This window comes from Lissotriton helveticus, chromosome 1_2 (genome assembly GCF_964261635.1).
Source record: "Lissotriton helveticus chromosome 1_2, aLisHel1.1, whole genome shotgun sequence".
NCBI classification, from domain to species: Eukaryota; Metazoa; Chordata; class Amphibia; order Caudata; family Salamandridae; genus Lissotriton; species Lissotriton helveticus.
The window spans coordinates 354,820,369-354,833,480 of record NC_136058.1 but is presented as its reverse complement, the minus strand read 5'-3'; the positions used below and the strand labels follow the sequence as shown (position 1 = coordinate 354,833,480).

General features: G+C 40.0%; 1 protein-coding gene across 1 annotated transcript in view; it reads left to right on the top strand.

The window, feature by feature from the left end:
• Positions 1-13,112, top strand: part of LOC144807914 (uncharacterized) — a 235,256-nt gene that overhangs the window by 205,570 nt on the left and 16,574 nt on the right. Inside the window, exon 10 of the mRNA XM_078673505.1 lies at positions 4,221-4,262. Within this exon, the coding sequence (XP_078529631.1) occupies positions 4,221-4,237 (17 nt within the window). The 3' untranslated portion in view covers positions 4,238-4,262. The remainder of the gene's footprint in view (positions 1-4,220; positions 4,263-13,112) is intronic.

Here is a 13,112-nt window from a genome sequence, read left to right as displayed (position 1 = left end):
AAAATCTGAGTCTCTCATCAGAATTAGGTGCAATCTTGTGCTGTAATTTGGTAAAGCGCAGTGCATCCTAATTTATTTCCATAAACCCTGCTCCTTACCTAAATAAACACGTCATTTTCCCACACCACCCTATACGTAAAATACAGTCTATAACATCTCTACAATAAAGCAAGCATCATGTAAAATGGCAAGTCACTTCCATCTTCCTAAGCCTGCTTACCTGTAATCAAGTGCATAAAGATCGTTCTCAGATAATCCTATTCTTCAAGCCAGCCACCAATTTTAATTTTAAAGTGCATCTCTTTCATCATTAACATCCACCAGAAGTGAATATGGGATTCAACAAAACAGAAATATACAGCTGTCTTACATCGTTGCCATCTTATGATTAGGCATGCACCATTTCGCTTATTCTGTATTCAACATTTGTCTGCAGCTATGTTGTCTCTCAGGAGACAAGACACCATGTGGGGGAGGTACACTTCATTTCTCAGTATCGAGGTTCACAGAGTAACCTTCGAATCTCTGACATGCACCTCACCTATAGCTCTTTAGGGGTGTGGGCGCTGGTAAACTCTGCCACATAGAGGTTGGCAGAGTTTTTGCCGCACTCCAAGCGGTGTGCAGAGTGGCAGAACTCCACCAGCAGACCAGAGTTTACAGCACACCCCTAGAAAAGGTATGCTGTGCAATCCATCTTAAGAAACTTGATTTTCTGCTCCTGCTAAAAATCAGCATGGCACTTAGAAGTGATAATATGATTATGAAAATGCTGCAAACTTGCAAACTGTGTTAGGAATTTACATATTGTTTTCCCTGGCTGGGTAATAAACTGGTAATGAACCGGTAATGAACTGCAGCCTTTATTTTTACATTCTATGTGGTTACGTACCATTCATATTTTATGAACTAGCCTTCAGATTTACAAATAAACATTTTGAAGTTTTTATACCTTGTTTCTTAGAGCTATTGTAAGTGTGTTTTTCATTTACGAAAGAGGTTTTGGAGGTTTTGTTATGTTATGTAGTGTTAGGAGAACTTGTAAAGCGTATCCTCATCAACGGGGCTTCCCTGTGCTGAACCCTAAATAGAGGTACAGAAGCTATGTGCTGGCAATTTTGCTAAATTTGTTGTTGATGTACAAATTGATATATGTGTATATCAAAACTAACTTGTATCACTGTTGTCAAATTCACCCGATATTACTTCTTTATCAACCCCAATTCAGAAATACATGGTCAGGCAGGCCTGAGGTACCTGATTGATAGGTCACAGGTGGGGTGACACATAGCAGGTAGACAAATGAGCGAAAAGGAAGTAACCAGATCAAACCAACAGAAAGGTAGCAACGCCACAACGGTCCAGGAAGATTGGCCCCAATAAAAAACATATGGCCAAATCACCATAAAGCTAGATGCCACATGAATCCTGGAACACTCAGTCAATCAGAACACGGTACGCACAGTACACCCAGTGATCACATGCTCCTTATGACGGACATCTGGACACATTACGCACTGGCCCAAATTGCGTTTATTCAAGGTCGGGACCCACCTTTATTTGTTATCTAGCAGTCAGATTTATGGCTCCAAGACTAGGCCCAAATTCCTTTCCTACAAATTGCTTCATGACACTCCGTGAAATGTATGAAACAATGCTCAGAACCAGTGTACTTTGAAACAGTCCTCAGGCCTTGACTCTGTAACTGTGCTCCTTGCTGTAGGGTTTAATTGAATTAACTGTTCCTATATTGCCAAACGCCTCTTGTCATTTATTTTTTTAAGGTAAATTTCAAGGTAAATTCACATTCGGGCAACAGTACAACAAATGGAAGAAAGGTGTTGTGTAGTTTTTACTAATCAGTAAGAACAGTGCGTTTGTGGACAACATAAACTTAAGATGGTGCCAGACTGAATCTGTGCACCCCTGCAGAAAAAGTTATCCCTAGGACCAGCTAGCACCCAGTGCCACCATAGGCCCCCCTACACCTAGACAGGGAGCAAACAGTTCTGGCAACTACCGAACATGACAAGCCTGTTCCCTCAGGAACTGTGGTAATAGACCTAGAACATTCCGCTCATTCACTTGTGCTCTCTTCGCTCAGAGAAATATACTAAGAATACATGAAGGGGTATTTTCAATGTTTATTGAACCAAAGTGATTCTGGCATAGAAAATATGTTATGCAATGATTAATAGATAGGAGCAAATGGAAGTTACAGTAAGTGTCCGGACAGTGAACAAAATGTTCCAACATCTTGAGGAGACAACTTTTATTTGTGGCATATGCAACTATATAATAAACTAGCGTACTCCTATGATGCAGACCCTAAACTACAAGTCTAGGACGTAAATGTATGTTCTACTAAGAAACCCCCTACTGGACGATCAAACCTCAGTACTTGGAGGGTAAGAAAGTAGGTTCCCGTCTTGGTCACGACTGGACACTCCTAACAGAGATGTTAATAAGCTACAGGGTGAAAGCTTCAGCATGTAGGGTCCGCTTGAAGTCAGCAGAAGTGTCTGAATATACTCGGAAACAAGGGCTATATATAGAAAAAGGCATCCTTGCTTTGGGCCGGGATTTTGATCAGCCTGCCATTGTTTGTATACCAGAGATAGCTGTTTCGCCATATGGACATAAATAACAAACACATTTGAACAATGCACGTGAGGGGTTCTTCATGTTAGCAAGGTCTAGCAAACTAACCAATGTGTCACAAATGCAAATGTGTGTCAAAAGTCAATGCAACAAAGTAAAGACAACTTTATGAAAGAACCATGTACATGTAAAATGGCACCGTTTCCTACCTGGCCTAACTGGGACACATGACAAAGGGTAAGGAGGAAAGCTAATTGGAGAAGAGCAAGGTCTTAGGCAAAATATGTTTTTGAGTTTTCCTGAGAAAAAGAGGCAGTTTATTCCATAGGATCGGGGCTGAAGCTTAGAAGGAGCGTACTCCAGTTCTTATCTTCTTAAGCCGAGGAACAATGGCCAAGTTAAGATAATCTGATTGGAGTGGTCGGGATGGTAACTAGAGGGATATGAGATTGTCGAGAATGGGAGCTCCCGGGTATCGTATGGGCAATTCACAAGTTCTTAAAGTATACCCGCTTGTCCAAAGGAAGCCAAATGTGCTTCTGGAGAAGATGAGTGGTGGAACAACATTTTGGGAGGGGGAAGAGAAGCCTTGCTGGGGCATTTTGAGCAATCTGAAGTTTTTCCGTATCAGCTTGTTAGCTACTAAGTAAAGCACATTGCAGTAATCTAAACAAGACGGCATTAGAGCTTGATTAATGGTCTGCCTCATGTGGGGGTTGAATAAGCCAATGAGGTGTTTCAGGCTTTTCAAAAGACCAAAACAGGTGCTTGTCAGTGATTTGGCTTGGGCCTCAAAGGCAAGAGTGCCGTTTATCCACACTAGATTTTCAATAACTGGTTTGGGCTTGAGACATGGACTGAGGGTAACTGACCATCAACGGTCTCCCCAGGAATGAGAGTGTTTACCTAACAGGATAATTTTTGTTTTATATGCATTTAATCTCAAGCAGTTGCTTTTTGAAAGTTGTTCATGTCTTGCATGATCCCAAAAGATTTTACTATACACTGAACTCATCTAGTGGTTCTGATCATAACCAGAGAACACTTACTTCCTAAATAGTATTGTTCAGTGTGTTGTGTACGGGATGCAGTCAAACTAGTTCCCCAATTCATATTGGTTCATTGAACTAATTCCTTGCACCAAGGGGTTAGGAATTCGACTCCTGCAGTTCTGGGAGTGCAGAGGGTGGTGCTGATCAATGCGGACTGTCTTTCAGTGTGAGCAGGGACAGTTCCATAGAGCTCACATGTGGCAGGGTACTGTATCACTGCCTCTTTGGATGGTCTGCCAGCTTCTCTGAAAGAAAAATCTTTGAAATCCTTTTCTCAAAAAATGTTCCTTGAAATGATCTTTGTCAAACAATTAAAATGAGGAGGGCTAATCTTCTTTGTTTTTAAATAAATTGTGTTTCAGTCCTATTTCCTGATTAATGAAACAGCCACTTGTGTACTAATGCACCAACATGTCATTCATTGGGTGACTAACATGAAGGGTCACCTGTTACTGTGACATGTTCATAGAGAAGCATGTCACTTTAGCATTATTGACAGAGTTGATGGTTGCATATAAAAGTATTTTGCATTTGTTTGCTCAGAACTTTTCATTTTGTACTTTTCAGGATGTTGTTGTTGTTAAACAAGTTGACCGTGTTGCACTAAAGGTAAGAAAATGGCTTTATCTTAATAATTGCATCTGGTTTGTAGAGGCCCCTGCTTTCTTCATTATCATATACTATACTTCTTTAGACCGCAGCATTTTCTGTTTTTGATTACTTTTAATACCTATCACATAGATGTGTCAAAAATACACATGAAAGTAAAATCAGAGGCTTGTAAGGAAGACCTAGTAGATTTGTCAATTCTTACTTATTTATTTCATGGTACTTTTTTCATAAATAATAACTACACACGTTTCCAGACTTAGCACATTATGCACTTTCAATATTCAGTATACATCATGTGTTGCTTTAAATTTAGAGTATAAACCGTGCTTAGCAATGGACACTCCAATGTTTAATTACAAATATACATATGTAAGTATCAGGTAGTTAGTTATGAGCACACTTTTGTGTCCAGAACAGTATAACAGTATTGCTTTGATGTATACTCAGTGCTCCCTTGTGTCTGGATAAAGCTGTATCCTGCATATGGGTTCTAACTAGCGAGAAGTATGTGTCATGGGTTATTATACTTATTCCAAATTAACTTGGAAAATATTTTTCCAGTCCAAAGCTGTAATACTGTGCCTGAAATGGTAAAGGCTTTTGTTACTTTTTCAGCTTGGGGTAGATGGCACTGTGCTAATCCTATTCCTAAAGAGTTTGCTGTACAAATTGAAAAAGGCATTGTCCCTTTCTAGCTTGGTGTGGATGTGCTTTGTTAATCCTATGTTAATAACAGACATTTGAGGTGAGCAGATTTAGAGTGTTGCAGTATGATTTTTTTAAAGGAACTGCTCTCCAGCGAAACTTGGGGACTGCCCGGAGTTCCTTGCTTCCTGTTTTACATAATTTATGCAGCATTTGTGGGCCTGAAAGGGTATTGTTTTGACCTACTCTGGGTGCTCCCTCATGTCTGGACAACACTGTACCTAATGAAAGGTGCTATGGCACACTTTCCTTGACAGACAAGCTTGTAAGTGTCCCTGTAAATTAGTATAATACCTTACTTTACATGGATCTAATCCTTGCAACATAGCTATTTTTTGCTTCAGATGTCTGCTTGAAAACATACGTAGGATATTTCTCAACATATCAATAGGTTCCTGCCATATACTGGTACAGCCCCATTTATATACAGGGGCTCATCTACGCCTTCCCTGTAACTCTTCAGCTGTCACTTCCTATACATTTCTAGGTACCATCACCTCTTTTGGAATAGGACTACCATCCGTCATCTCATAACATCATCCAGAATCATCAGCTCCATGCATTTCGTTCTCTTGGAAATATCTTTCTTTATTGAAGAAAGGCTCAGTACTAGAAGTATGTCCTCATTCACCACTGAAATTTTGCAGAAGTTAGTTTTATTAACATCTCTTTTATTTTGGCTTCTTTTTCTCATCCACAACACTATTTCATCCAGTGTCTTTATATATTTTGAATTAAAATAAATAGGTTTTTTAGAGCAAAGGCTGTATCCACTACAACCTCAACATATTTCTTTTGTCTGAGTGTTTCTCTTCTTCTCTTAAACCTGTGTATACTTGTTATTAGATTGTTAATTACTCTACTACAGAACATTCTAATTTCCTTAAACTGCTTTCGACTTCTTTTTGTACAATTTTTTTCTCTTCGTATCATTGACTGTTTTTCATTTTTACTTGTTCTTCAAGGTTGTTTTTGGTTGGTTCCAGTCTGCAGATACAATTTTAGGAAATGTCTTTGTCCTTTTACAAGAAGCTCTTTTCTCTTTTTGTCAATTGTGTTTCTCAGTAGTGAGTATCCTTGTCTCCGTTTCTTCCTTTTCTCACTTTAGTATGTCATTGCAATTTTGTGTAGTGAACTATAAATTGATATCTGAAACTAAAATAAAAAATGTTTAGCTTTTCAGTATGCAACATAAAATAGTGAATTGCAAATAAAAACAGTTATATTAATATATTATCGCTAACTCTGTTCAGTTAAGTTCAGAATAACTTTATTCAGTTGATAATACAACCATAAAAGCAGAAAGAGATATAAAGCATAAGAAAACTTACAGTAAAATACATCCATAGTTGATAAATATTCAAATAGTGCCTTGCAGAAAACCAAATGTTAAAACAGATAAAGTGCATATTTCACATCAAGGTAGCAGACTGTAAAATAACTAGCAGCATCACATATTTTAAGTAAAGTGCATAGTTGTATGTGATCGTCCAGCAGCATAAAGAAAATGAGCTATAGCAGTACAGGTTTTCTCCTCTTTGAGACGTTAGAGGAAAAGGTGAGCTTAGACCCAATGTCTAAATTTTCTTGATCTTAAATTTGGAGCCAAGAAACTTTTAGTGTACAATACATAAAATGTCCAAAAGAAAAAAAATGAACTAACCATAGACATCATTGTTGCACGGACATATAATTACCTTTAAGTTGGTGTGGTAACCTAGGGGGAAACCGAGTAAATATTTTACTGTAACCACTTTAAAACTGAATAGCAAAGAGCCCTTCCAGGTCCTTTTGGCTTTCCATATATAACTATTGGGTATAGCCTCCATGTTCAGGGACACTTACTTTCTAATAGTTGCATTCTGCGATACATCCTCAACTCTCTTGTCATTCAATTGGGCTAGCATTAGTGAGGACGCCTATCATTTATTGTTAGATGCACATGAGGCAATGTCAAAAAGCATGTGATTGAGTACATTTTTCATGTAATACAACCATGGGATGGACATGCCCTTGTCACAAGTCAAATCAAGCACAAGGATATTATGGAAAGAGCGCTGAAACTTTTCAGACACTCACCCCAGTCACAGATCATCATCATTCTTTAGCTCACTTTGCCACCCCAGTTCAGACCCGTCCATATGCAAATTTGCCTTGACCCTGTTCCTCATGGGAATAGTACAGGCCGAACTGCCAATCCAGGTCTTCCACTGACCTGAAGCAAGCATCTTGGGACCAGTTACGGGTAACACCCCTCATCAGCCAGGATAGCTTAATTCCAGTGGCGAAGTGAGCAAGGGACCCAGGTATGGGCATGCCTTGCCAACTTGAAGTGTACAAAGCAACACCCCTCATCAACCAGGCAGCCATTGATTATGGCCCTTAATAGTAGGGCATCCTCATTATGTCAAATAGATAGCCACAGCAAATGCAGTCTAAGTCAAATAAGTATCACTCAAGTGAGCAAGACCCAGTTCACTGTGACAGATCAAATGTGAGAAAGATGCTAGGACAGCAACAATTATTTTCCTCCTTCTGTAATGTGGTGCAATCAGCAATACCTCAAATACCTGCCCCATCGTAGGCTAAAGGAGAGCATTGTGCAGTGTACATTTGTAGCACAGGGGCTAAAGGTCAGACATTAGAGGGACGCAGGAGGCTAAGTAGTGAAGCCTTTCACTTTTGATGTGTTTGTCCTTCTCTGTATCGATGTATGTATTCGTCTCTTACTGTGTATTCTATCATACCCACTACTGTATTCTAGTGTATGTAACCATCTTTAAATGGGTATGTATCTACATACATGATTAGAGTGTGTCAATACCTTGGCACATATCTCTCTGTCTTAGCTGTCTAACTGTGCATATAAGTGGGTGAATGAATACCTCAGTGTCTATGATACGTCTTACAGGAGTATGTTGTTATCTATCCCGGTACCTTTCATACGGCTGCATATATACATGGTTTCTGAGTATGTAAGTGAATGTAGAAGTGCATCTTTTATTCTGAGATTAGGTGAGAGAGAGGCTTTATGGTCTATGAACATGTAAGGCAATGTGTTTATGGGTGGTATACTTTATGTACGGGTTGGCATACGGATCTAGAACTGTATCAGTCAGTTACCAATACTCAATAGGGCATCTCCCTCTTTTCTAAGCACAAAACACTGAGCTTTATAGCATACCTACAACATATCTCAGAGTTCTCATAGGTGTACTAAAACATGAGTTTCTCACTGGAGAAAGAGCTAGTACATGCCAACTGAACCTTGCAGTGAGAGTGCACTTATGTAGTCTGCATTGATAGGCATCACCCATGTTTGAAGTTATATTTCTGTCAATGGATGCGGAGGTAGTGTCAGTATTTCCCTACATATATGAGTGAGTGTAGGATGACACCTGTAGTAGTGCCATAAAATGTTGAGGAAATGTACTGGTATATGACAGTCTGTACCTGCCTGGGTGTCTATATAAGTATGTAAGCGGCTGCAGTAATACTTCAGTGCATGTGCCAGGGATTTAAGACCTATGTAGGCGTGACTGCAACTACCTTTGAGTCTGCTGCATGAATAAGTAGTTTCTGGTAAGTGACTGAATGTGCATGTGCATCTGTAGCAGTCTCATTAGATGAGAGAGAGTCTCCATGTTTTTGTGAATATATATATATATCAGTTTATTTAGGGTTGGCATGCTCTTCCTAGTACTTGTCATAAGGGCCTGCAAGTGCACAAGCAACTTAATCAACTTATCGGCATCTCTCAATCATTCCAGCATAAAACACCATCCTTTTTGGCATACCTAAAGCATATTTTAGGAGTGTATTCTGTGCACTAAAACATCGATTAGGCACTTGAGAAAGACCTATAACATGGCAAGTGAAGCATGCAGTGAGACAGTACAGACAGGGTCTGCAATAGTAGCCATCACCCATGTTTGAAGGGCTTTTTCTGTACATGGTTGAGAAGGTTGTGCCACTTCTTGCTTACATATCCATGATAGTGTAGCAGTACACCTTAATTGGTGCCATGAGATGTTTAAGTAAATGTGCTGGCATTTAACTGCCTTTAATGATACTGCTATGGATGTCTAAATCTCTATGTAAGTGGCGGCATAAATACTTCAGTCTAACGGTTAGGCAGTAGAGAACTATCTTTGAGTCAGATGCATGCATAAATAGTTTCTGTTGAGTGACTAATGTATAGGTGCTTCTGTAGCTCTCTCTGTACGTGGTGTGTAGGTGGGTGTATGTGTGAGTAAGTGGCAGTTTGAGTGGGTTTATAGATACGTGAGCAACTTTGTGAGTAGCTGTATTGCACAGTAAGTGTCTGTGTGAATGGCTCTATAGGTGAGTAGGCATGTGAGTACTTTTATGGCTGTGTAAATGGGTGTGTAAGCGGATGTGTGTGTGAATGGGTATGTGAGTGGCTGCATGGGTGACTAACTAGCTCTGTTAGTAGTTCTATGGGTGAGTGAGTCGTTGTGTGAGTGCCTGTATGGGCTAATGAGTGGGTGTGTGAGTGTGTAAGCAGTTGTATGGGTTAGTGAATGGGTATGTGAGTGGTTGTGTGGGTGTGTGAGTGGCTGAATTAGAGGCTGTATAGGGGGAGAGTGGGTATTTGAGTGGTTCTGTGGATGATGTCATCAGTGATGCCCTGCCCCACCCCACCACCCCACAGCACTCACTCGACGAGCCATCACTGTTCCCAAGCCGCCAAGGAAAGCTCCCACCATCGTGACTCTTGTATTCCCAGCACTGGCTCATAGGAACTCTGTCAGCCCACTCTTCACCTCATGCAATTACTGAGAGAAAATGTACCAGGGGCGGCTCCTCCGCTAAGGTGCAGGAGCGTTGCCCCACAGCTCTTTGAGCAGAAAAAAGAAAATGATAATAACGTAGTTTTTATCATTTTTTATCATTTTATTTTTTGCACGTTCGGGGCTTGGTTAGGATATGGTGGGGCTGGAGGGACAGGGGGAGGAGTGGTTTGTGCACACTCCATGTGCACATGACTTCTTCGCATGCTGTCTTGGCCTGGTCAATCCATCATGCACACTTTGGATGTTCCCCACCAGGCTGTGTAATGTCCCCAGTCCCCATCTCAGTGCTGATCCACGGCGCTCAGGTCAATCATAATGCTGCATTCCAGCAATGTGATCGATTTTGGACAGCCAATCACAATGCTGTATTAGGTGCAGTCTGGTTCCTGGTTCCGGGACTCACCGGAGAAGCAGTGGAGACATGCTGCGGGCTGAGGTGGAACGTTTTTTTTGCATTATTTTCCCCCCGCCCCGTCAATCCCAACTTCACCCTACACAGTGCCTTGATTTTGTGAAAATATGTAACAAACTGGAGAATGGACAATAGCATGCTATTGCATGAGACTTCAATGTCTTTGTCGAAGGCGACTGCGAACAAATTGAAAAACACCGGCATAGCTTTTCCATATGGTACACGGCCTGAGGAGGGGGTCCAAGTGCGCCCCCTACACCTCCAATCACCCCATGGACCTGGCCCATCCGGTAAGCATACAGAAAACAAGTGTTTCAGCCCAAGCTTGTTTTTCCTTTTTTACCATAGATTTGTGGATCCCCAGCAGCATAAAGAAATAAACAAACGCTTTTGGCCCCAGGCAGGGTCAACATGGGTTCCACGAACAGGCCTACGGGAAGGGTATTCCTATCAAGCTCTCTTCTCTTTTATTTTATCTTTTTTGGGGGACTTGGCTGAGTGTTTGAAGTGTTGGCAGCAATCAGATCCCAGCAAGAGATCTGTTTGATATGTGGAAGGTCCGTGTCCCATGATATTCACATTTCTTTTTTCAATAATATCTCAAAAACAACTGAATGATTCACACCATATTACAAAAAGCTGTTGTTGGTAGGATTGTGTTGTACTGGAAGAGAAAACTTCCTGCACAAAAACAATCCCTGATGTATTTTTCCTCTTTCTATGTGAACTGCAGAATGTGGCAGACCGAAAGAGAGGAGGTGTACAGTTTTAACGCTTTCCCAAGTTTACAGATTATGGTAAATCTGGGAATGTGCCAAAACCCAGGGGTGTTGCATGGGAAAAACCACTGTAACGCCTATGGAATGCCTCCATGACGCACTCCATATCTATGAGGCCATGTGGGGTGGTTTTGCGTCGCTTTATAGATATGATCAGGGCCACTCAAATTATGCGTTAGGAGAGGGCTAATTTATGCAGCTGGGTTGAGTTAGTTATGCGGCAAGAAAACAAATTATGTGGCACAATATATAATAGTATTACTTCATTATGTTGTCATTTTTAAACTTATTAACACTGTCTGGGCATTAGTTGTGCCTCTTTAGTACCAGTATAACACCCAAATACAGCAATAAGTCACAGAAAGGTGGCCAGTCAATGTTTGCAAAGTGCTTCCACTGCACGGCAACATGTGTCACAGTGTTTTAATAACTTTTGAACAATTTAAACTCTGCAGATTATGCATCAGATGATGAATTGTGTGGAAATTCTATAATTATGTGAAAATCCCTATGCCTGCAGAACCACTCAGATTCAGTTTCAGTTTCAAAAGCTTTATTTGGTTTGTCAATAACAACCATGTAAGCATCTTGTTAAAAAATACAAAAACTATTATTAGCAGCCCACTTTAAACTCTCAAATATTTGCTAAAACGCATGGGTAACTTAGGGACAACATAAGCAATTTTATATTTCATGCGAAATCGCAAAAAAGTGCCAAGTGCTATCAATTTTACATTACGTGCAAATTTCGCAGTAAAATGCCATGTACAATTAGTTTACATTTCGTGCAAATTTTGCTAAAAGTGCAGTGTGCCAGTAATACTGAATTAAATATACAACTAGTGCATGACAACCCAAGTTAATCACATAAATTGTTGCGTATTCAGAATCTGCCTCCGAAATTTCCATAAAGTGCTTGCCTGCTATCTTGATTGTTTAAGATCATAACATATACATGTGCATACTCAAAAGTTAATTAATTTCCTAGCAGCCATACCTTTTTAAATATAAGATGCAGCATAAAAGCATATGTCTGGACCTTCCAGAGAAAACAGTTATTTCATAGCATTTTTAGTTGATCTTACATTATATTTTAAAAAGATAGGTTTCAGATAAAACTTCCTTAAAAAAGAGTAACATTTACAAAATATTAAAAAGTTACAACAACTTTGGTTAGATATATTATCAAATAGGCATGCAGAAGTAGAACTTTTTTTCATAATTGGAAAAGCCACAAGATGGTGAGCAATCCCTAACCTTAGGCGTGTCAGTACAAAACGGTGGGAAATTCTAGTCACTTCGGTCAAATATGCCTGAAAGCCAAATTTAAGGTTTAGTTGCTGATAAAATACAAGAGTGGGTTGTTCCCAATTGTTCTCCCACGGACCTCCCTTTTATATGCTAGAAAGGTTATTTATAACTCATTCTTTGCAATTGAGGCTGCGTACTTGGGCTCCACCTAGATGGTACAATTAAACAAAAGACTAGGTGGTAAAACTTAGCCAGGGAATACGAAAACAGTGGTCCATCTTCAAACAATCTTTAATAATTGACTGGGTAAATAATTGTTCTTCTTTAGACCAAATAGAGCGCCACAATAACAGGGGGCGTAGGGCAGCTAGGTCCGAAATATATTTGATTCCTACTTCTTGATGTACCAATTCCGTGGAAGCCGATGTTGGCACACTCAGCAAACGTTTGAGGAAAGTATGTTCATCTTGCTGAAGTGACTTTTCATGGCAGTGTCCCCAGACTCCTGCCGCATTAAGTGCAGAAGACACACACCTGGCGTTATAGATAGCCACCATATCTTTTACTCGGCGGTCCCCAATTTTGCAGAAAATCTAAAAATACTGTTAGTATTCCTACCCATTTTAAAAAGCACATCTTCATCTTCACATGTCCATTTCCCGTTACCAGCAAATGTTATACCCAGGTAACAGAACGATTTGACCGATTGTATTTTAGTATTCTCTAGATAAAAAGTCCTAGTTGGTTTAACATTTTTCCACGTCATAACAAATGTTTTTGATTTATTAATTAAAAGTTTTCTCCCGTTATTAAACAATGTAAAATTGTTGATGAGCTACTGGAGACCAATTGGAGTGCGTGATAATAGAACGGCATCATCTGC